General features: G+C 32.1%; 1 protein-coding gene across 1 annotated transcript in view; it reads left to right on the top strand.

Moving 5' to 3' along the window:
- LOC129227452 (citron Rho-interacting kinase-like) overlaps positions 1–24,967 on the top strand; it is a 232,308-nt gene that overhangs the window by 182,479 nt on the left and 24,862 nt on the right. The window contains exon 30 of the mRNA XM_054862014.1: positions 7,305–7,550. Coding sequence (XP_054717989.1) covers positions 7,305–7,550 — 246 coding nt within the window. The remainder of the gene's footprint in view (positions 1–7,304; positions 7,551–24,967) is intronic.

The following is a 24,967-nucleotide window of genomic DNA, read 5'->3' as shown; positions in this document are numbered from 1 at the left end:
ATCCAAGTTTTTTTTTTTTTAAATCTAAGGGGAGAAGTTTCAGTTCTTCTGCATTGCTACTTTAAACAATTTTAATTATTTTGAAAATATTACTATTTAAACTTAAATTTTTAATGAAGCGAGTAACCTGGAATTTTCTAAAAAACAACCTGGAAAACCTGGAAAAGTCAGGGAACTTTTTTTAACCAAAAGTGTATGAACCCTGCTGTTGCTCTGATGCAGCAATATGTATGTATATATATGTATATACATATATTGCACTTTTCGTTCATAGTGACTGGATGAAAAGCGCACACGTATGAACAATGCCCGAGTTTTCTCCGAATGAACTGAAATAATTATATGGTGGCACTTATTTTAAAACATCAGCAGTCTTAATTTCAGTTGGTTACTACTGGCTAGTTCAGTGTCAAACATTGTCCAATAATGCTAAAGTTCTTGTTGGCTAGCTAAAAAAACTAGCCTTTCTGACAAAAGAATTTAAGTGGATGATCCTGTAGTGATATTGCATGAACTAGAAAACGGTTTCCTCAGTCGTTTATCATCAGAAGATGGTATAATGAGAAAAGCATATTGCATTATTTGAAAACAAGTCAGCTGTTTACCATGGATTTACTTGCAATCGGATCACTAGGAATAAGTCAACACTGGCAGTTAGTGATTGTTAAGTTAAAAAAAATTGCTGTTCATCTGCAAACAGTCAATGTCGATGAACTTAGAGTTGACCAAGTATATTTGTATTAACTATGTTCTGAAAATTGTCTAAAAGTGTTGTCCTCCAAATTATCAGAAAAGATCTCTCATGACAGGTGACTTTCAGTAGTAAATAGTGTTTTTTCTACATATAGATACAAAAGGGGTATCCTTGGTACAGAAGAGCTAGTATGTACTGTAATTATAGGAAAAAAGGTTTAAATTGCCTTTAATTTTTAAAAATGCTTTAAATTACAATTAATTCAGCGAAAAGTAAAGGGATGTAAGTGACAAAATTAAAATTTGGAGATAACCAGTACAAATGGTAAGTAAACCTCTCCTCTGTCTTGGGGCAAGAGAGAGTACTAGTAGCCCTGGTAAGTGCTGCTGTACAGCATGATTTGGGGAAAAAATCAATGAAAGATTACTTAGGGACTTATGTTTAAAGTCTTTTTACTCAAATTTTGAAAATGTCCACTTACATCCCTATGCTTCTCACTGCCTCAATTCTGCTTTAAAGAGTTGATATATCAGAATTGTGAAAATAGTACGAATTTCACCAATCCAGTTGATTTCAATTTTTAAAGAAAGTAAAAGTCGACTGACCCTAATATACATTCACTCTCAAAGGTTGTCAGACACGCGAAAGAAAGTTTTTCTAAAAACATTAAGAATTTATGCTGTGCATATCACATAACCCTGAAAACATTTAAAAAGCTGAGAGGATCTTTCAGAATATAAAAAGCGAAATTCCATCAAAGTATTCAGTAATGTTCCGATTGAAAGCAAATACCGTACTTTCTTACATGTTATCCTCAGCGGCGTATAATCTGCCAATAATACATTTTTTAAAAAAAGAAGTTATTTTGATTTAACATATAATTTTAGCAACCAAATTAAAAATGTAAAGAAGTAACTTTTAAGGTATAATAAAAATCAATCTAAAAAATAATGATTTCTTTTTGAAATAGTGATTCTAGTATGCTAACTACTTAAAGGCAAAGACTCTATACTAAGATGCAAACTGTCTAATCTTGTACAAATGAAAACTTCTTCCTTGACTGTATGGTTGTTTATTTTACACAGCCTGAATCCCACATGAGGAAAATTCAAGCTACATAAAATTAACAACTCTACAGGCAGTGAAGCAGTCTCTATTGTCGAATCCTGCCGTAAATTGCGATTTAATGCATTGGCGTTGAGAAAAGAAAAAGCACAAATAATCTGTGGCAGCATATATCTGCACTTCATTAATTTTAAACTTTTTAACAGATAATACACAAGAAAAAACAGTACTAAAATGATGATCAGCAACTCTAAACCAAGCTAGATTGGTTCTAGTCACTTTATTTGCCCCAACTAAAGATCACAAGCTTTCTTAGAAAGCTATATCCCACTGAATTAACAACTGCTTCTGGTAAACTATTCTACAATTGTTTAAAACCCTATTATAGTAATTTTTCCAGATTTTGGCCCATGATTTGAAAAGTTTGAAACAGTGACATCTGGGTCTGTCTATGCTGCAAAAATATAGCTTATCATCAATTTCTGTTTTATTAATATTAATCAGCTGAATTATGTTTTCTGTGGGCAAAGTGCTGGGTTCAGCTACAAGACCGCAGCTAGAAATAACTTCTAGCTGCGATTCTCTTTGTTAAGGAGGGTTCTTTCAATTTCTTCTCTTAAAAATTCCCAAATTAGTTTTGCATCCTAGTTTCCCTAATTCTCATGATTTCCATTTTCATGGTAAAATTTGAATTATTCTGATATTCATTCCAACTCACATGAAATTGTAATGTAGGAAAAAGAGGAAGAATAATTATGGGGAATGTAGAAAATGAAGTACAAGCAAAACAGCTGCAAGAGGATCTAGATCATATTACGGAGTGGGCTGATAAATGGGGTATGGCTGTTAATGTTGGGAAATGTCAAGTGCTACATTTAGGGCATGGAAATAAGCGTACAAGATATCATTTGCAAGGTTCAGTCATTAGTCAGGCAGACAAAGTTACTGATCTGGGGGTCTTAATAAGTCAGGATTTAAAGTTTAGTCAACAATGCAGCATTGCTAGTTACAAGGACAATAAGATGCTTGGGTTTATCAATAGATCTATTTCGAACAAATCTAAAGAAGTTCTTCTGCCCTTATATAGAAGTTTGGTAAGACCTCATTTGGAGTATGCTGTTCAGTTTTGGTCTCCTTATCTTAAGAAAGACATTAATGCATTGGAAAGGGTTCAAAGGCGAGCTACAAGGCTAATAAATGGAATTTCTCATTTAGACTACGATTGTGTAACTTTTTTATTTTAATTTACTGCTTGTCTTAGGATTTTGAAATTTTTGTACCTTTTACTTCTAATGCTTTCTAATTCTAATAATTAGTTTTATTTCTTCAATTTTGCATTTTTGTATTGAATTTTAAGTGTATCATTTTGAGCTAGTATGGGGGTTATATGCATAATGAAGGAGGTTAAAAGTGGTAAAAGGGACAAGTGGATTTCTTGTGACCTATGTCAGATGTTCTGCTTGTTTAAGGGGAAGGATGAGTCTGAGAAGGATTTCATTTGCAATGTATAGTCTTGAGCAAAGAAGATACCGAGGGGACATGATTCAGTTGTTTAAATTTATTAAAATGAAAGATGTTACGGGGCTGATTTTTAGCACTGAAAACAGGACAAGGGGTCATTGTTTTAAGCTATTTCAGGGTGGCGACAGATCAGGGAAATCAGGGAGATCAGGGAAAAGTCAGGGAACTTTATTAATCAGGGAAAAGTCAGGGAAATATCAGGGAAATTTGAAAAAATAACAAAATATCAGGGAAAATTGATTTTATGAAGAAAAAAAATTTTTTTTTTGCTTTACGAAATTAAGTACCCTAATTCCCTACGCATTTTCCGCCAATTATCTGTTTCACAGGGTTCGTACGGGTCATGGAAATCCTGGAAAGTCATGGAAAAAAAATAAGAAAATTTCAGACCTGGAAAAGTCATGGAAAATTGAAATTTTCACTGAAGGTCATGGAAATTTATTTCAAGTCATGGAAAAATGTCCTGGACAAAGATAAAGTAACAGTATCTAAAAGAGCATTAGAAATCTTGAGTGATATAACAATATAACACATAAAAGCTATTAAAAGTGGAGAATTGAACGATCTTAAAGTCAAATCTGAATTTTGAAATCTCATTACATCCACTTCTGTCACACCCACTTGCCTTTATTTGTCAGGTGATTTTACTGCTTGAGCATAACTCATTTTGAATTTACTATTATTTTCAACATTTCTTATGTTTTATATTCTGTAGTAGCGAACTTGCACTTTCCTGATTTTGCCACACCCACTCAAAAAACACAATTCAATTGCATAAAAGCTCGTTTCTATCACCCTTAAAAACTTTATTGTTAAATTTATCAGAGTTTATGTTAATTTGTTGAAGATTTTCTTTACTAATAATAAAGCTGAAAGTCTCTCTGTCTGGATATCCAGAGGATGCCTTTATCTCTGTGGACGCGCATAACGCCTAGACCGATTTTCATGAAATTTGGCACAAAGTTAGTTTGTAGCATGAGAATGTGCACCTCGAAGCGATGTTTCGAAAATTCGATGTGGTTCGTTTTCTATTCCAATTTTAAGAACAAAACTATCATAAGATGGACGAGAAATTATCATAACATGAAACCGTAACATGGCACAAGTCAATTGGCGAGATACGAAATTATCATAACGTGGAACCATAACGTGGGTACAAGCCAATTGGAGAGAAAATTTACCATACATTATTTGTAAATATACAGGCGAACCAAAAGACCTTTTAATTTTTCTATTACGGGCAAAGCCGTGCGGGTACCACTAGTAGAGAATAAAGTTCTTTAGTCAGGCAATAGAAGACAGAAAAAGGGGAATTCTAATACTCTAAACATTAGCGCCCATACACACGGCCTGCTAAACTAATCCATGCGGACCATTGCTACGTTCAATGTCAGGACTCAAATATTATGTTCTGGAATTTCTGGACCTATTAATTTATATACATTTGAAAATGTGCAAATAAATAAACAAAGCAAGTACTTTTGAATCAGAGGATTTGTTCAGTACTGAATGTTTTTTTTACACAAATATCTGGTTTTGAAACATAAAGAACTAAATTATGTGGCTTTACTTTACAGAACCAAAATACTGTCAAGTTATGTGGATGATTAAATGCACTATTGACTCTAAAAGGCAACGTTTAAAGCAACCTTTTTCCCATTCATTATCAGTCTGCCTGTTTATAACAAACATATTACATTTAAGCATCATCATATTCGATTCATTGCATTTTTACTTTACTTAAATTTATATGATGAAGGCAAATAAGAATAGTTTAGTTTTTAAGTGTATACTGATATTTTTTCCGCCATGAGTAAGTGCTTCATTGAGGCAGTGGCATTCATGTAGAAGTTTTGCTAATGCTCATTTCCAGAAATCGGCAAGTTTTATATTAAATAGTGCTATTCTCTTCGTATAAAAAGGTCATGAACATTTTTATTGAAGTCATGAAAAAGTCTTGGAAAAGTCATGGAATTTTTTAATCGAAATAGAGTATGAACCCTGGTTTCAAAAAAAAAAACAAAGTAAAATTAATGAGGTGCGATTAAACGCTGCCGCATATTTGTGCATCTTTTTTCCTCAACGTCATTGAATCTTACTTATTAACCACAGGATGAACTTCCTAGGATTGCTTCTGTGTCTGTTAGGTTGTTTATTTTACCTAGCTTGAAATTTCCTTTTACGCTTCCAATGCTATGTAAAATAAACAACCATACAGGCAAAGAGGAAGCCTTCATTAATGCCTTAGCTCCTTTGCCTGTATTCCGTTGTCTCGAAGTAATTAGCATACTGTAATCATGATTTCAAGAAGAAATCTTTGATTTTCGTATTACTACTAGAAAAGCTTAAAAGTTATTACTTCCTCGCGTTTTAAATTTAATTGCTAAAATTGAACTTTCAATTAAAAAAACTTTTGTTTTTGCCGTTATACTATTTGTTGTCACCGCAGATTATAAAGGTTTTCTTTTCTTCAGACTTAAGTGATTCTTTAATTTTATAACCAAGTTGTATTCTTCTTTTATATATTTTAAAATTATCTTCTTTTTTTTTTTTTTCTCTCATTTTCAAGTTCTTTCTTACGAAAGGAATCTAAGATTTTTTTTCGATACATACTGAAATCATTTGAAATAGAGTGAACTTGTGCACTTAAGTAAATATCTTTATTTTTTTATTGTTAAAATGCTGTATTTATTCATTAAAACCTATGTTCTTGATTAGAGAAAAGCTCCCTATGAATGGATGTCAAATGGTTTCATCTGTTTTGCATAAATATCTCAATTAGTTATATAAGAATAACTACATTACTTCTATTATTTCACTATTACTTGTTATTCTTGCAACAGTTATTATACTGTTTGAAAATTTAGTTCAAAATAATTTCAATTGCTTTTTAGTTCTATCATAAATACACATATGTTTTAAAGAGTAATTTTAATAGTTTCTTAAAATTCTTATGCCAAGTGGTTTCTGGAAGGAAAGTATTTTTTTTTTTTTTTAATTTTCTATAATTTTCCATGTAGAAAAATTGAATATGCTGTTTTGTAGGCTTTTTTTCCCTAAAAAAATTGACTTGATATGTTTTTTTTAACCATTTTATTAAAAAAGTAGCATCTTTTTAAAATATATCTTTAGTTCAACAACTTTACACAACTTAAAACGTTTAAAATACTGCATTTTATACAAACATACAATGGATTTCAAGTAGAGCAAAGAAAGAAAACCATTATCATTGGTAACGTAAATCAGGGAAATTTAGTGAACTTAATCAGGGAAATCAGGGAAAAGTCAGGGAACTTTTTTTCACAGTTCCTGTCGCCACCCTGTATTTAAATCTCAGGCTAACATGGATGTTATAAAAAATTATTATTTTAGCAGGGTAGTGGAACCTTGGAACAGTTTACCGGAAGAGGTGGTAATGAGCAAGGGAGTAGATAGTTTTAAGAGAGCCATTGATCTTCACTGGGGATTGTAAATTGACTAGGACCAGTCTAGCTGGGCCCAGAGCTTGTTGCTGGTCGTCACTTTTGTATTTGTATTTGGATAAAATAATGTTTTTAATCCAAACGTAAATTAAATCAAGTCTTTGTGACTAATTTTACGGGAGGATAGTTTAGCTATTAAAAAACAACACTAGCCAGGCTTCCCCTCATCCTAATAAGCAAGCTATGGGACTGTTCCTTTATTCAGTTGCAAAAATTAAAAAAAAAAAAAGGTGATAGTTTTGGATTAAATCTAAATTTACTATTTGTATGACTTTTGCACATGACGAAGAAATTATTAAGCTTGAAGCATTGTCTATCTTATGTAGGTTATTTTATTCATTTTTACTCTCCTGAAAATGTATCGAAATTTTAATACATGTGTGGAATTTACTCAAATTTTCAATTGAATACCAGTTGTGAGTTTTTATTAAAAACATTTACGTACCTTGATTTTTGTTAAAATGTATGCTATGACTGTCCATCAGTAAAAAAAAAAAAAAAAATGGGCATTTGGTAAAGACATTCATTTATTTATTTTCCAGAGCCAACAAACAAGGATGGGACAGGCGATATTTGAGGATCAAGAACAATGAACTATACATTTTTGAAAATGCAGAAGAATCGGATCCTAAGAAATCACTTCTTACCCTAGACTTCAGTTCTTCTGTAGCTCGTATAGCTGTCACCTCTGCAGTATCGGCTACAGAGTTGCCTCATGCTGCTAGCTCAGACTTGTTATATGTTTTAAAGTTGGAATATTTTCCTCATACAACCTGCTGGCCTCAAAGGTGTGTGCATGTTTCATTGATTTGGATAATGCTTCAGTGATTGAATATGTTGTAGTGCTCAAAGTAGTGATCTTATCTGCAGTGTAAACAAATTTTATGTACCCTATATTGAAATGTATTTTCCTTTTTATGTACATTATTTGACTGCATGAGTTCCGCATCAATGTAGAACGCATGCAGTCAGGTATGCAGTAGCCCGAGGACTCCGGATCTAGCTAAGTCACAGTGGTTACAGGAACTGTGAGTCCTCGGCAGGGTTTTAAAATATCATGATATTTTTGAAAATATCGTAAATATCGGATATTTTGGTATCTATCTAATATTTTCAATCGGCACGAAAGTCCTCAAAATAGTAAATGCACCCTCAAAACACTCCTTATTTTCTTACATTATTATTAAAACTATATGTAGGTTTCTTTCAGTATTTATATCTGGTACCTTATTTTTCATTTTTATTAGAGACGTACCGAGTACTCGGTAACTACTCGGCACTCGGCCAATTTGCTGAGTACTCCGTACTCGGTCAAATTCTGATCAGATACTCGGCCAATACCGAGTAGTTGCAAAAAATTTAATATTGTCCAAGACAGATACTAAAATTTATTTTAGAAAAAGTGCAAGCATTATATTCTGCAATCATTTACAATTAAAATTTATAAGTCAAATTTAAATTTTGAGAATAATGAAGTTTGTAATGCTTCAATGTCCCCAAAATTAATAAAACTTATTCATTAAAAAATATGCAAAAAAGGTAAGAATAGAAAATATGGAATTTTTATGTTAAAAATGGATTTTTGCTCCAAACAAAAACTAGTTATAAAAAATATAATAATACCTTTGCTTAAAAAATAAAAAGAAATAAAATAACGTTAAAAGCACAGTGCAGGAACACTGCAGGCACATGTTTTGGTGTTACAAGGAATTCCTTTTTCAATGCACAAAATGGGAGCTCGTGGATTTAAGGCCGACAAGAGTCGGATTTTTTTTGTCGAATGTCTTTACATTCTTTAGCTCACATGTTATGCACTGAAAAAGACGTTCCTTGTAACTGGGGGGGGGGGCAGAAACATGTGTCTGCAGTGTTCCTGCTCATTTGTTATATTAAAATTATTTATGTTTGGCGGACTAAAACTATAATTGATTGGTATACAGTGAAACCCCTCCTAACGGACACCCCTCAAAGGCGAACATCCTTCTTATGCTGACAATTTTTAATTCCCCAGTTCCAATGCAAATAACATTATTAAACCCCTGTCCTGCGGACACCTCTATTGCAGACAAAAAAATTGTCCTGTTAGTGTCCGCATTAGAGGGATTTTACTGTAATTTGTTTTAATTCCAACTTGATTAATCATACCTTTTATTTATTTATTTTTAATTTTAAAAATAATTTTTTTGTAAAATTTTTGACACAAACAAAATTGTTTATATATTGCGTAATTGAATTTCAGCATGAATTTTAGTTTTAAAAACTATTATATGGACAAGGAGGTCTATACTACTATTCCAATAAGTTCAAAATTCATCACATGTGTGTCGGTGGTTCTTCTTAAAACATAATTGGTACTCGGTAACTCGGCCGAGTAGTGAAAAGCCGAGTACTCGGTAACTCGGTACTCGGCCGAGTAGTGAAAGGCCGAGTACTCGGTACTCGGCTACTCGGCCAAAGTGCTACTCGGTACGTCTCTAATTTTTATCAATTTTAAAGAAGTTATTTTAGCGATTACTGTTTTACTCATTTTTCTTAGATTAGATACTTTTACACAGTTATATGATTCAGTAATAAAAAATATGCATTAATCGGTGCTGCCATAAGACGTTTTTTTTTTTGAACAACATTTAATATTTAATTTGGCACTTTTAACCCTTAAAGTTGAACGCCCCTCTCCCACTAAACTAGTCAAAAATGTCTGACCCACTGTAAAGAATTTGCTCTATTTGGACACATCGCATCCACACGCACGTGCTCCAAAAATGCCAGCTACCTTGTTGTCAACCCCCCCTACTTTCTCATCAAGGTGGAACCCAAATTGACAGTTCAATGCACTGGTCTCGCCCTGTTCCTTGGAGATTTGAATCCTTTTAGCTATTCAAATACACGTTATCTGGATTTTTCCGTTTTGTTGTGGTTTGCTGAACAAGGAATGTTCTCAATTTCGAGCTGCCTGCTTCATTTTGTAGCAGTAGGAACTAAATTTTTCTTCGCACTTCAGGAATATTATTTCGCAATACGGTCTTCAACTTTTGCTGCAGAAATTACATATTAAAATTCCTTTTCAAAAAGTCAGTTTATGTTTGGGCACATGCAAAATTTAAATTTGTTCAGTACCTACTACGCAACAAATGTTTATTCCTATTCAATTGTTTGCTTAGCAATTGTTTAGTTCAGTCTTACCAAAAATCAATATCTTATGAGTATAGGTGAAAAAGGTACCTATGGGGAATTTTTTCCTCGTTTCTTTTTTTTTTTTTTCAAAGAACGTTATGAATTTCTCAGGGCAAAAGTGTTCTAATGATAGAAGTATTTTCTTTGAGTCATGATCTTTATGAGATTTTGAAAGAAAATCTATTCACTTTATGGTGTTTGAAAAAAAAAAGAAAAGGCTTCAATTGTTCAAATGTGCTCCGATTGTGGCGGAATATCGTCAAGCCTGGGGCACATACGAACAAGATTTAAAAAAAAACAGAGGACAATCATCATATTTCAAAGAATTACATTGAAGAGTTTGTGACCTATACCAGGACTGTGGAGTCGGAGTCGGGCTTATTTTGGGGTAAAGGATTCGGAGTCATTCAAAACAGGCCTACTCTGACTCCGGGCTTCTTTTTTCAATAATATTTACCGACTTTCCTTGCATTTTTTAAATAATTTACCACAAATTAGTTCGATTACAAGTATATAGGCCTACTAATAACAAAATGGCAACCAGCCGTCTTGGCAACCAGCAGACTTGATTGTTTATCATACTTTCTGTAATAGCTATTTACGCCGTCCCCTAGTTTGCTTGTTTTTGTACTCTCTTTAACTAATAGCAACTGTCATCAAACGGATTTGTTGCCTAAAGTAATCCCTTTCAAATAAAAATAATAACTAGTAAAACGAATGTATTCCTTGAACAAGCCGGCGCCCGTAGCTTCAGAGGAAACTTGAGGGTGTTCGGTAAATTCAAATAAGTGTTGGCGCGGTGAATCCGAAAAAGATCCGATAAAATATATAATCCTTTCCCTTGAGGGAAGGGAAGGAATTGAAAATAAATAAATAAAAAAAAAGCCGGCGTCGAAGTTGGACGATTCAAATTCCAGGAGTCGGAGACGAACATTTTCCTTCCGACTCGACTCCTCCGACTAGTACTTTGTTAGTTTAAATTGTACTGTAATGTGTCAAATACAAAAAAAAAAAAAAAAAAATGAATTACATAACAATGCTCACTGTTAAATTTGAAAGTTTCGTTCCAATCGCTGGACACAAACGAAAAAGAACCTATAAGACTGCACAGCCCAAGAAATATTTTATTGTGTTAAGATTATTTTTATTATACATTGCTATTAGGTTTCACACAGGTTATTAATGTTTTTAAATGATTTTAAACTGGATTTTTTGTTAATGTTTCGTGTTTAGTTAAAATGTTTCGTGCCTTTTTATTTCCTGTAGTCAGGACTAGATTAGCCTTTAAAATTAGGGAAAACTCGGTCTCATTTCAAGGCCCTCATTTTTAGCTTTTGGAAATTTTTCGAAAATTCTATGCACATTGATGCAAAACTTATTTGTGCTACTAGTAATATTTACAAAAGTGATCCAGTAAAATTCAATAAAGTTTATTCCACCTTCCCAGCGAATTGAAATTTCGTACATTACACATGTTGTACTGCAATGCTCGACGAATAACGTAGTAAAACGTTTAAATCAAATTTAACACTTCACAAAAAAAAAAAAAAAATGACATAAATGAGCATTATAACAGAGTTGAACAAATCCTATGCCAGAAAACATAACTCGTGACCACATTTTATTAAATGTATCCTCACCTTTTATTATTATTTATTTCTTCCAAACATTTTTATTTAGCATGCGGCAACGTTAGCAATCTCTTTAAAAATGCTTTTAAAAGCAGAAACTGTAATTGTTAATCACAGTTTTTTATTTATTTTATGGCTCCCTAAAAATTCTGAGGAGAAGCTCAAGTTTTCTGACTTTTATGGGGTAATCTGGCCTCCCTGTAGCTGTTCTATAGCACAAAATTCTTGACTAATTATGTAGTAACAAGAAATAAAGAAATACTTAACTATACTTTCTGAATCGACAGTACAAAAAATAATAATAAATTATAATATTTTTTTCTCAAAAATTAATAATAACCTAACATTCATGTTTTAAAAAAGATACCGGAACAGCTCACATGAGCGGCGGTTGTTATGTGTTTACAAGTTCTCCATCTTCTACTTTAGGACTACCTTGCAATAGTAAAAATTTTTTAATTTAATAAAAAAGAAATTACACATATAGTCATACATTTACGTAAATGTTCATCAGTGGCAGTATCGTGGCGAACGCAATGGGGTCCGCAATGGTGTCCGGCGGCCACCCCCCATTATTTTTAGACCATCTCAATGATCTAAGCCCCTATCCCCTCGATTCGTTTTTCTTGTCTGTAAACGTATTTATAGCAGTCATCTCACTGCGTGCACTGTTAAAACCACGTAACAACGAAGTCAAAAATGCTTTCATTTCTTGTATTTCATAATTTACATGACTATATAAACGTGAATATTCATCGTACAGCGTAAATTTATTTAGATTTGTAGTTGCAAAATATGAGGCAGCAAGAAGCTGTAAGAAGGGATGTAAGTTGACTTTTAAAGTTTCGAGTAAAACACGTTTAAACTTTAGATTCTAGATAGACTTTTAATTGATTTTTTTCTAAACTATGCTGTTTAGCAGCACTAGCCAGAACTTCGAGTTCTATCTCTTGCCCCAAAACAGAAACGAGGTTCTCCTACCATTTCTACTGATTATCGCCAAATTTTAAAATTTTGGATCTTACATACGTTTGTTTCTCACTGTTTCATAACATTTTAAAACTGTATTGAAAAAATAATTGATTGAAATCCTAAGATAGAAAACAAGTAACATTATTGTCTTTTGTTAAAAGCATACTTTAAGATGAAAGACTACTTTTCTTCAAGATTGAAGAGAAAGAAGATTCTGTCTTCATCAAATGATAGTTTTTCTTTTTGTTTTTAAATTTTGAAAAAAAGTAAATGCGCAAATTATTGTGGTTTTTGGTAATTCCATTAAGTGTTCGTTAAAAATCCCAAAGAAACAATGAAATTTTGCATATTTTTCAAATTTTCAGGAACGTTACCGGCTTTGATATCAGATTTCAATTTTCTTTTCCGCTTCAATTCTTCATCAATAACTGGAACTCTCTGGTCTTATAGTATTTTTAAAATAAAAATGAAGGGTTTTTTTTTTTAATTATGAAGAAATGGTGGAATTCTTCCATTTCGGAATTTTCTGTTTAGTTGTGGATTGGATTATAATATTCAATTTCATTATCTTTTTACAAAAATTAAGTGTTCACCAATTGCAACGTTTCAGGGTTTATAGCACTTAAAGAAAAAAAAAAAAAGATGCAAAATTTTGAAAAAAATTCCAAAAACCGGCAAAACTCTCCGCGTTTTCGAATTTTTAAGGCTCGTTCGGCTGTCAAAAGCATGCAATTTCAAAATAACTTATTTTTTAAGCCGTTGCGTTCACCAATCGCAACTTCTCCGTGCTACATTCACTCGAAAATAATTGTTTTGATTTTTTCGCACCACTCTTCGCTCTTTCTGTTTTACTGAAGAATATCATTTAAAATTAATACACTCCAATAACATTATATTCTACCAAGTCATTAGCTTAACTTTATTCCGTTCTGTTTTCCATTTGTTACACCTATTTGTTCAGCATCGCAATTCCTATAGTAACATAAGGTTCAAAAATATATGTCTAAGAATGTGATGTTTCAGTAGCCTACTTATTTAAAAATTGGTTTTCAAGTGAAAACAATGACTCTTTCTTTATGAAAAACAAAGTTCTACAAATATTATAATTCCAGTAATGTAAGGATGAGTTTTGCTAACTCTCCAAAGCATATCTTAGTTTGTTGTTTGACTTTATTGAATGCACATGTTCTTATCAGTCAGCTGAATCACTGTTCTTTATGAAAATAACTTGAAAATAAGATTTCCCCCTTCTGATGATCTAAGCTGATGCTCAAGGGATCTGCATTCATGTGGAAGGACAATACCGAGGACTTCCCCTTTCTCGTTTCGTCTTGCAAACGAAACAATGGAGTACTCTAGCTCGTTTGCTATGGCGTTATGGGGTGCAAGTGTCAGGGTCAGGTATACCCGCAAGGTGTCCTTGGGGTAGGAAATGGCGCGAAGCTGAGACTGGACTATCAACCAAGCTTTTAACATTTCAATATCAAGCCACCATTTTGATACCACCATTTTCACACCACTAAAACCTCTCGCTGCGGCACCATAGGGTACCACAGCAACCCACTTTGAGAATCCTATCTCTATTTTTTTTTTAATTGTTAAATGTTGAATATGAAAAACAATTAAGATCGTGCAATTAAAGGTATCCATACTAGTAAAGCAAAAATTTCCAATGAAAGGTTCACGTATTTTGGAGCAGGGCCGACTCAAGTGGTTTTGTCCCCCAGAACAAAAATGAAAAATGACTCCCCTCCTCACGATAAAAATATTGAAATTTATATATTGTTAATAAATACATGCCAATGAGTCTTGAATAAATCTTGCACATAGATGACCTGCATCGCAAAATAATTCATATATAATAAATAAGCATTTAGCTTTGATAAATAATCATTCATTGAAGCTCCTTTTTCGATTATATAGGAAAAAAGAAAAAGAGAAGAAGACAAAAATTGAAAGCGAATACTAGAAAAAGCATATCTGGGCCCCTGTGTAACATTTACATGAGTTGAAACATTTACATGAGAACTCGAACCTCCTAATTTTTTATAAATGTAATTTTTAATAAAAAATAGTAACAAGTGGCAACCATTTCTGTGGGCACTCATTAAGTCATATCTTCATTCTAAGACAGCGTTGCTTGATTTTTTTTTTTGATGAGTAGAGGTGGAACCCTTATTAATGTTTACTTTTTTCATGGAGCCCTGGATTTTTCTTTACACAATGTAATCTACTATCAGTAATATTAAATGTTAGAATATTTTAATGCATTTTTCATGCAAAAAAAATTATAATAGTTCACATGGATATTAAAATTTTTTTTACAGCTTTTTATCTTCTTTAATGAAATTCTGACTTTAATAATTCGTGTTTTAGATATTTCGAGGTAGATCCAGTCCCATTCATCTTGAACTATGGAGATTCAACTATATTTCTGTTCTTGGATTTAGTCACATATATATCCATATTTTTGTAATGAGACAAGGTTAAATTTAACATAATATTTGACTTTAATATTTAACTGAAAGTCTGGGAAAAGTTTGGATATATACAAACTAAATAATAATCCGTGATCGGTAATATGAGTAAAAATAACTTTGTGAACCAAAGTTACCGTTATGTACGCCTTGATATAGTATTTTTTTTATGCGGCCAGTTTTTACTAGCCGTTGCCCCAACTGTCGCTTTTATTCATAGTTAACACCCAAGCGGTCTGAGTATGATGAAAATTAGAACTGGGCATGAACATCAGTCCCCCCCCCCCCCCCAATTAAACTGAAAACTCGGCAAAATTGTTTCAGAAAATGTAGTGGCTGACCAAGGTTCTAGCCTCGAAGGCCAGCGGTCCAGAACACAAATCAAATTTCAAAGTATTTTATTCTTTTCTAAATGACATGGGAAATTAATCCGTTGTATTAAAAGAACTGTAAAATGATAAAAACATCGGTAACAAATCTGCAGCAGGAATATTTTACAGAAAATATTTTTACTATTTTAAATTCTAAAATATTTTTAAATACGTTTTTGTTTATTTACCAGAATCGTTAAATAAAAGATTAAGCCCAAATGGAAATTTCAACAGTAACGATCGTCATTGTACACGCGAAACGGTTTACTTATTTCGACAGCAACCAGCTTTGTTTCAGTTTGAATGAAACGAAATGTAACGAAGAAATTCGATGCTTAAAGATGGTGTACTTTTTGTATAAAAATTCCAGTGAAAAAAAAAACATTTTTTAGTTCATTAATTAACTTACATAGTTTTTCGAGAAACATATTCATAGTTCGCCGTAATCTGGTGCATAAGCTAAACTAAGAAGGGGGAAATGAAGATCAGCCCCTCCCCCTCCCGAACCATATCAGCCCCCTTTTGATCCAGATATGTTCGACGATGGTACGTTAAACAACTGAAACAATAATTTAATAAAATAATAGCAAACTTCGAAACTATGTATAAAGTAACAACGAATAGAAAATAATTGTGATAATAAAAACAGTTAAATCGAACATTTGTGAATACAAAACTATTGTCCGTCGATTTCAAATATCACTGACTGAAAAAGAGAGTCAGCACCCCGCAGTGTCAGCTCTCAACACCCCTTCAGTGAATAGAAAGAGAAACACCCCCTTGGTCAGCGGCTGTCCCTCACGAAATTTGGAACAGGGGAAAGCACAGTCAAAATTTTATGTCGCTGCCGTTTTTAGAGTAGCTTTCAGGTGGCAGAATTTTACGCCGCAGCCGTTCTCGAAGCAGAATTTTCATGGCGAAATTTTCTGACACGGCCGCTCTTCGATACATCGCTGGGTGAAGGAATTTTACGTCACGGCCGCTTTAAGGGTTAACATGAATTAAAATTGTTACATTATTGATAATAATTTTATGAATATAAAATAATAATGGAATGTTATATTAATGATGTATTAACACATCTTAAAAATATAGTACATAACTTTTTTTTTTTAATGGTAAATGTACAATATTAGTATAATTTTTATAATGAAAATACTGTATTTGAAAAAATAAATATCGAAAATATCAAAGTATGAAGAGTTTACTTTCAAAACCAATTATATCCGTTTTTGAAAAAACATTCTTTTTTTTCATCTTCAGAATCTCTAATATAAGCCCTATCAATCTATGAATTTCTTTCTTCTCAAAGTGATTTATATCTATTGTTAAAAAATGCGTAAACATTGGTTTTGCCACCTAAACAGTGTATATCCATCCCCTTATTTCTCGCCAGGTCTTTTATAGCAAAGTGGAACTGATCCCTTATTTGCTCCGGTACCCACTCATTCACTTTTATATCAAAAGAGCACATATCGAAATTTGAGTTTGCAACTTCTAACTCAAAAGTAGTTCACAAATAAAATAGTGGAGCGAAGCACTGGCTGAACATTTCCAATGAAGCGTGATACCTGTCCGTATTAAGAGATCACAGCACCTTGCAACTTGTAAAAGTCTGTCATCAGGTAGACAAGCGCAACCTCAAATTGTGATAACTAAATTACTATGAAATAATTAATATTAAATTGATTAATTAATGATTAAACTGTGAATAATTGAAAAATTGTCATTAATTGTGATAAAAATTGTGATCTATTAATCCTTACAACTTTATTATTTGAATCCATGTGGTGAATTTATTGTTCATACTTCATTGTGTCGAAGGTCCTTTTTTTTAAGTGTTCAATGAAAAGAATAAAGTAGAAAAGAATAAAGTTGAGTAAAAAGAATTTTTTTTGAATATTTTGTTTCAATTTAATGAAGTTTATCTCTGAAGGAAATGCGTGTTTTTTTGCAAAAGAGATTATATCCACTGTTTTACATCAAAAAGAAATATATCCAAAATACAATTGGCAGTTTAGGTCTGGTAAAATTAAGGAAAAATTACTGGATTTGAGCTAATAGTCACTTATTATTCTACCAAAACATTGTGAGAAATTCGAATTTCTAACAGTTAGTGTTTGTGCATAAAATGTTTTTTTTTTTGTTTTGATAAAAGGATAAAATTGGATATAATCTGTTTTAAAAATAAACTCATATCATGATATTTTCAAAATATATATCGGCGAACCCTGGTCCTTGGGGAGTGAAGTCAAATATACACTCTGTTTCAGTTAACATTTCCACTTCCCACAATACTCACAACTCAAAATATTGCATCGTGCATGTCGAAAAAGCTTCAAGGGTATTGATGTTTCTCATCAATACCCTTGAAGCTTTTTGCTCAAGGGTATTGATGCTCTGTCATATTTTCTTATTTCTCTGAATGCCAGGCTGTATATTCATATTCTAAATACTGTGAGCGCAGGGCCAGTCTGCAACACTATTTTGGGCAGTTGAAAATAATCTGCAGCATTATTATCAGTTTTATTTTAAGTTTTCATAAAATACACAAGTAAAGGTCAAGACTCAGTAATTTTCCATCTAGCCAGTGGCCCCTAGACCTGAAAAACTTAGTGGCCACCACTGTTGCCGAGTTTTAAAGTATACAAAAAAAGAGGGGGTGGGGGGACAGTTTTCACTACTTTTGCAAAAACAAATATCGCTCTGTGCATTATGAAAATCAATTATTCAATACATCTTTATTTAAATGTGGAAAATTTAGGTAAAAATAGGTTTTTGAATTTTTTTTTAAAAAATGAATAAATAAATAAATTTGAAAATTAGAAGTTGGCAGGAAACTACATTTTAGATGAATGTTTTAGTTTATAGGAAAGCTTCTAAAGCAAATACAATTGTGCAGGTAATAATTCAAATTTTTTATGAAAATCATTTAAAAAGAAACATGATTTATTGTACATTTCATGTAATCTTTAATAGTTTGTATTGAGGTAAATATCATTCTGTTTTTGGAAACTTAGGCAATAGTCTCATCTATTTCCATCTTGCGAATGACCAAACATGGCGTCTACGCGAAAAATGCATGATTCTAAGTAGATATTTGAATTTGTTACATAAAAGTAGATATAAATTCAAAATCCTTAAAAAACTACAATTTAGATGAAATAGTCAGAAATAGTGCATTAGCCTCTAAAGCAATGAAGATAAAATAATATTCTAAAGATAAAATTTTGCAATTTTCAAGACAATATTTAAGAATTATCCGAAAAAAATGGCACATTTTGCATAATTTTCAACAGTTTGCATTGCAATAAACATCTCATACCGTTCATGAAAACATAGGCAGTTGAAGTGTCTTGCTTACCAACATCCTGGGGATGACCAAACATGGTGACTACACTGAAAATTAAGATATAAATTTTTGAATTTGTAGCAAAAAAATAATTTGAAAAAAAAAGATTCTCATGCGATTACACTTTAGTAAAAGTGTTTAGCGCTTTTGTGTTCAAAGCAATGAGGATAAGGTAAAATTTTAAACATAAAACTTTTCATTTCTCCAGAAAATTACTTAAAAAAATTAAAATAAAACGGTTTGCTGCACATTTTAACTTATTTTCATTAATTTGCAGTTAAATAAAACATCCAATTCTGCTTCGTTTTTGAAAACTTAGGCGCTTAAGCATCTGACCTACTTCGATCTTGTGAATGACCAAATATGGCGACTTTGTTTCTAGCTGAAAGCATCCATCGCCTTTCCAGTCAAAAAACGATCTCCAAACGATGTTTGCGAAGTACTATTTCTTTCTTTTTTTTCTTTTATTTATTTATTTTTTCTTTCCTTCTTTATGTTCTTTTGTAAAATTGTTTGCAAACCGTTGAAAAAACTGCGACGCACGTCTCGCAGTTTCTGCTACCAGGCGCGTAATTAAGTCAGCTGCTTTAGTGAATCAAATCCCCAAAACAGAGCAGAATCCAGCTTTAACATTAAAAAACTACCGGATATTTAAATCAAACATGCCACTTAAATGAATCTGAATGTGTAGTCTTTTTTTCATTGCCTTCTTTTGTAAAATGAGTTTTTTTTTTTTGTCATCAGTAGAGATGTAAAATTTCCGGAAATTTTGAAGTGGTGAAAAAAAAGTTTTTTTTTCGGGAAAAAATGGAAAGTTTGAGTTTTTAATGAATAAAATCAGGGTTTTTTTTATTAGCTCTGTGTTTCTTGGAACATATAAAGGGTTAAGCATTAAAAGATGTATGATATCCACACATCTTCTTTTTCTGCTTGACAGAAATACACATAAAGGTAAGATGAATTTAAAAAAAAAAAACTTTTTTGTTTTATAACTGAGAGCTTTCATCGTCAAACACCAGAAATAAGTCAAGTCGTCATTCAACCAATAATATTGGGAAATGTGTGTCAAATCATAACAATTACATTTTCTATTTTATATTGCCTTTGAAACTTGAAATATTAATTGAAATTTTCGACTTTCAAACATGATTGATATTTTTTTTGAACGAAAAATAATACAATGTAACTTTACTGTCTGAAAATTAAAGTTATTGAGTTTTGATATTTTCCAATCCAGTCTAAGTCCAAATCAAAACTAGATTGGTTTTTCTTAAGCTGAACCAAAACTTAAACTGGAGCTTCAATTTATTTATACAGCGGTGCTAAGCTCAGTAGTAAAAGCAGTCATACCATCACTTTTGAACAAAACTGAGTTATTATAACCAAATTGTTCTCTGTTTAGTATTTTACTTAATAAATAAAAATTTTTAGGATCATTTGATAAAGAACTATTTTTTTTTTTTTTGAAAAATTCTAAAAAAAGACATCTGAATCAAATATATGGAAGAGCCACACATTAAAACACAATATCTCAGCTTGAGCCCAACTGCAGATTCCACCTTTTTGTTTTGCACGGCAGTATACAGGATGCAGCAACAAAAAATCGAACAAAAATTGCATCATCAAATGGAAGAAAGGTAATTTCCTTTTAATGAGTGCCTTATTTATTTTTGTCTCTCACTTTATTAGAAAACTAATGGCACCCGCACAGCTTTGTCGGTTGTAGAAAATTAAAAAGTCTTTTGGTTCGCCTGTATATTTACAAATAATGTATGATGAATTTCTCGTCAATTGGCTTGCCCCTGTTACGGTTCCAGGTTATGATAACTTTGTAATTTACTCGTCCATCTTATGATAATTTTGCTCGGGAAGTGTTCTTAAAATTGGAATAGAAAAAGAACAAAATCGAATTTTGGAAAAATGGCTTCGAGGTGCACATCCTCCATGCTACAAACTAATTCTATGCCAAATTTCATGAAAATCAGCCAAACGGTCTAGGAGAGATTCTGACAGACAGAGATCCGGACAGAGAGACTTTCAGCTTTATTGTTAGTAAAGATAATTTACAATATACATTTCCTAATTTATGCATTGTTTTTCGGTTTTCATATACTTTTAAGCAAAAGACCTGCTATTTTAAAGTTGTTTAACCAAGTAGAAACACAGTTCATTTGCTTGTTGTGCCTGGGCAAACTACTTGAAACGGTATGCCATTTCAAGTGGCTTAGAAATGATAGTTGATGCCCCGAAAGTGTACAAAAACTTTCATTCAAAAACTCAACAAGTGAACATTTCAGTTAATCGTCAGGTCATACAAAAGTTAGTTCAATGAAATCCTATGGTTTCCATGAGAGAAGTCATTCGTAAGATGGGAATTTGTGGCTGATAAGTGCGACTAGGGGAAAAAACAGCTCAAACAGAAGTTTTACAAGTTCCAAAAAGTTCAGGCATTCGTATGGCTCCAAAGATGCCAGAAACGTTTAAGACGGGCCGCAAGTCTGCACTGGAAGAGGATACCTTTCACTGATTTACTGTTCAACCAGCTCATATCCCCCAGAACAATAGGAGTTGGTCTGTTGACACGGCAAGCACCTTAGAAAATGTTAAACATCACCTAATCCAAAGTCAGGCTTGGTCTGTGATGGAATCAGCACAAGCGACAAAAAAATCTACTTTTTTGTGGATAGGGGGTGTAAAATGAGTCAAAAAGTGAACCAGAAGGACATTTTAAACGTTATTGCAATTCTGTGGGCCTAAGAGTACTTCTGTGGCCTGTTCTACCCTAAGTCAAAGGTCTACCCTAAACTACACATAAGTTTTAACTCTCTAAACCAATTGCTTTATAGGGAATAGAATTGATTAAAGGACTTGCGGCCCTAGAATGAACATTTCAATAAGCAGATGCATCTCTGTATTACTGCAAAAAGGCTACCACTTTGAAATCAATTAAATTTAATGATTTTTAAAGGTCTTCTCACATTATTTTATAGTTATGTTCATTTGTTTTTAATAAAGTTTCATGAAAAGTTGCTTGCATTTTTTTTTTTTCAGCACCCTGTACATTTGGTTTGCACAGTCAGCAGAAACATAGTTTTGTGATTAAAGTTATGCTTGTTTATTTTATGAAGAAGGAAAATCAATTATTCACTAAGGATATTTATTGGTTTAAACTTTTTTTTCAAAAAGTATTATTAAATGTTTTTTGATCTATATGAAAATTATATTATCATAAAACAACTTGCATTAAAGTTAGGCAACATTTCAACATACAAGGGCGAAGGGGGGGAGGAAATTGTATCAGAATTTAAGTGCGAGAAATTTCAAATCACTTTTTGGCTGAAAATTTCAATTAAAACTTCCTGAAAAGTTGAAAAAATTCATTTTTTCAATTGGGGGGGGGGAAGAGACACGGGGTCGACAGGATTTCTGTGCTCTAGGCTTTCACCAGTAGCGTTAACTGGAGAACAGTGAGATACAAATTCTAAAGATTATATAGGTGCCAATATCTTACTGAATAATCAATTTTGTGGGAACTTCTTCAAAGAAGCTTTTGCATTTGTTTTGTCCACTTTTTTCAATCCTGAAAAAAAAAAAAAAAAAACTCATGAGACTAAAATTTAAAAATTACATATTTAAACTAAAATTTAAAAAGTTTTAGTTTCTACTACAGTAAAACATCCGATACAACGATAATCCCTCTATTACGATAATATTTCGTGGTCCTGGTGAACCTGCATGGGAATTAATGTTATCCTCCTCTCAATATTGTGATATTCTCAACAGCAATAAACCCCTGTAAAACGATTTTTTAAATTTTCAACCCCCCTTTATTACGATAATTTGGTTTTCAAATAATGAAAAATATCCTATTTTATCTACTTTTGACATTTTTTTTAAAGTTTTCTCTGACAAGAGAAGACTTACTGCTTATTGTGTACTTATTCCTTTTCACCACTGTAAGAATTATTAAAAATGTTAAATACTAAAAATTTTGAAGTTCAAAAATGGGTAAGAACAGCAGCCAAATCAACTAACAAAATGCTCAAGAAATCCTACAAAATGGTGATAATAAGCAAGGTTGTAGAGCAACAAATTAAAAATTCTTTTTTTTAACCTATAATAATTGAACTCATTCCTAGGGAGGAAAGGAGACTGACATGAAACCTGAGGACAAACTTTAAAATGACGTTGCTTGATTATTTAATTAATTAAATTTAATTCAAAAATGTTATTTTATGCCTTTAAGTGTGCTTAAGTTAGTACTACAAATTAAATTTGTGGAATGTTGATATAACAGTTTTGAATAATTTAAGTATAATTTAAGAAACAAATGGAGGCATGACAAAAGAGTGACTTTCTGGTTATTCAAAAACTTTTATTGGGAAAAAAAATGAGCTATTGTTTTCTAGGAAGGTAATAACATTGGAAAAATTATTTCTACCTATTAAAAAAGGAAACAAAATTGCAGGTCAAACAATCCTTGTGATAGGCTCCCGGGACATAATATTGTTAGGATTTTTATTATCACCCAAATACATTTCTACCTAGCTATTCTATACTATAACATTAAAATGGAATACTCTATCCTATTTCCAAAATATGTAGGCCCTCGATATAACAATATATCCCTCTACAACAATATATTTCTTTGGTCCCCAAAATATCGTTGTAGCGAGGTTTTACTGTATTGGAATTTCATTGCATTTTATTACCAAACATATTAAATGTAGTAAAATATAATTAAAATGAATTTCAGCAGAATACATTTTCCATTACATTTTTAGTGATTTATAAAGCATTTCTCTGTTATTTGCATTTAAAAAAGTCCTGTTTAGTATAACAAAACAAAGGTTTTATAGTAATAAATTTAAACTGCATGCAGTTCAATGTTACCTGCATTTTTTTCTTCATAAGGCCACTGCACACAATAGATAATGTTGGCAGTCCGTGATGCAGTGTACAGTCGACTCCCGTTACAACGCGATTTGACTTGCGCGAAATGACTATAACGCGAATTTTTCACAAGTAATGATTTTAAGAGCAAACGAGAAATTTGCCCACAACACAAATTTTTTGGAAGGAAATATCAGCTTCATTATTGGCTACTAAATATTGATTTCGTGATCCCTTTAAGCATCACTGACAGTCATAGTTCCCACACCAAACTAGTCTAGTGCACCAAGTAACTACTTAGCATCTTTCATTTATTTATTTTTTTCATTCTAAAAATAAAAGTCAATGAAGTATAATGGCACCTTAGTGTCACCTTTATCTAAAGTTTATAAATATGGGAAGAAAAAGAAAGTTTCTCATAAAAAATTTTTTAAAAAGGCTAAGATTCTCGACATGCTTGAACAACTACAAAAAGTCGACAGTGGCGCAACAATAAATAGAATGAATCTTCCATACGTACAACTAAAAGTCAAAAAAAAAAAGATATCTGTTAAAGTTCAGAACTTAGTATCAATATTTAAGCTTGCAGAGCAGTCTAGCAAAGTAAATGTTATTAAAATAGAAGCTGCTCTTGTATTGTGGATTAATAAAGTGAGCAAGAAGAAGAGATGTTGCCACAAAATGAAATGTTATAAAAAAGAAAGCAAACAATCATATTTAAAAATGTATTCGATAAGAATAACGATCTGATCATGGAACATAAATCATCAATATCTTCATTTTTTAACTCTTAAATATTGTTACTGTATCTTCTGTATAGTACTATTATAGTGCATCATTTTAATTTTACTACATGCTGTGCATGACATATTGTTTTATTTTATGTCTTTCATTCCCATTGTACATTCATTTTGCACATCTAAAAGTAATTCATGTTGAAGAACAGTTTTTATTTTTTAAATACAGTAAAAGTTCAGTTATTTATGCAGGAAACTAGTGTATGGTTAAAGAATGCTTTACAGCAGTTTAAGGGATGTTTATAAGTGTCTAAAAGTATTTGGTATGCTTTTGAAAATTTGTATGCATATATTTTTCCACACCGTGAAATTTCAACTTACGCAAGGAGTCTTGGAACACATGTGTAAGTCGGGACTTGACAGTATATTTTCTTTCCATGCTCGCCTCACAATATTCAATGTGGTTTACAAACTGCACAATTCTCTTTCTCCTTTGTATTTATTTTGATGCCTAGCATAAAGGTAAAGGTTTGCAGTGTGCTTTCTATGATTTTTTTTTCTATAGATGTTGAAAGAACTGAACTGATTATTTAGTAAT

Source organism: Uloborus diversus, chromosome 8, assembly GCF_026930045.1.
Source record: "Uloborus diversus isolate 005 chromosome 8, Udiv.v.3.1, whole genome shotgun sequence".
Lineage (NCBI taxonomy): Eukaryota > Metazoa > Arthropoda > Arachnida > Araneae > Uloboridae > Uloborus > Uloborus diversus.
Note: the sequence above shows the minus strand (reverse complement) of the source record. Positions and strands in the feature narration are given on the sequence as shown.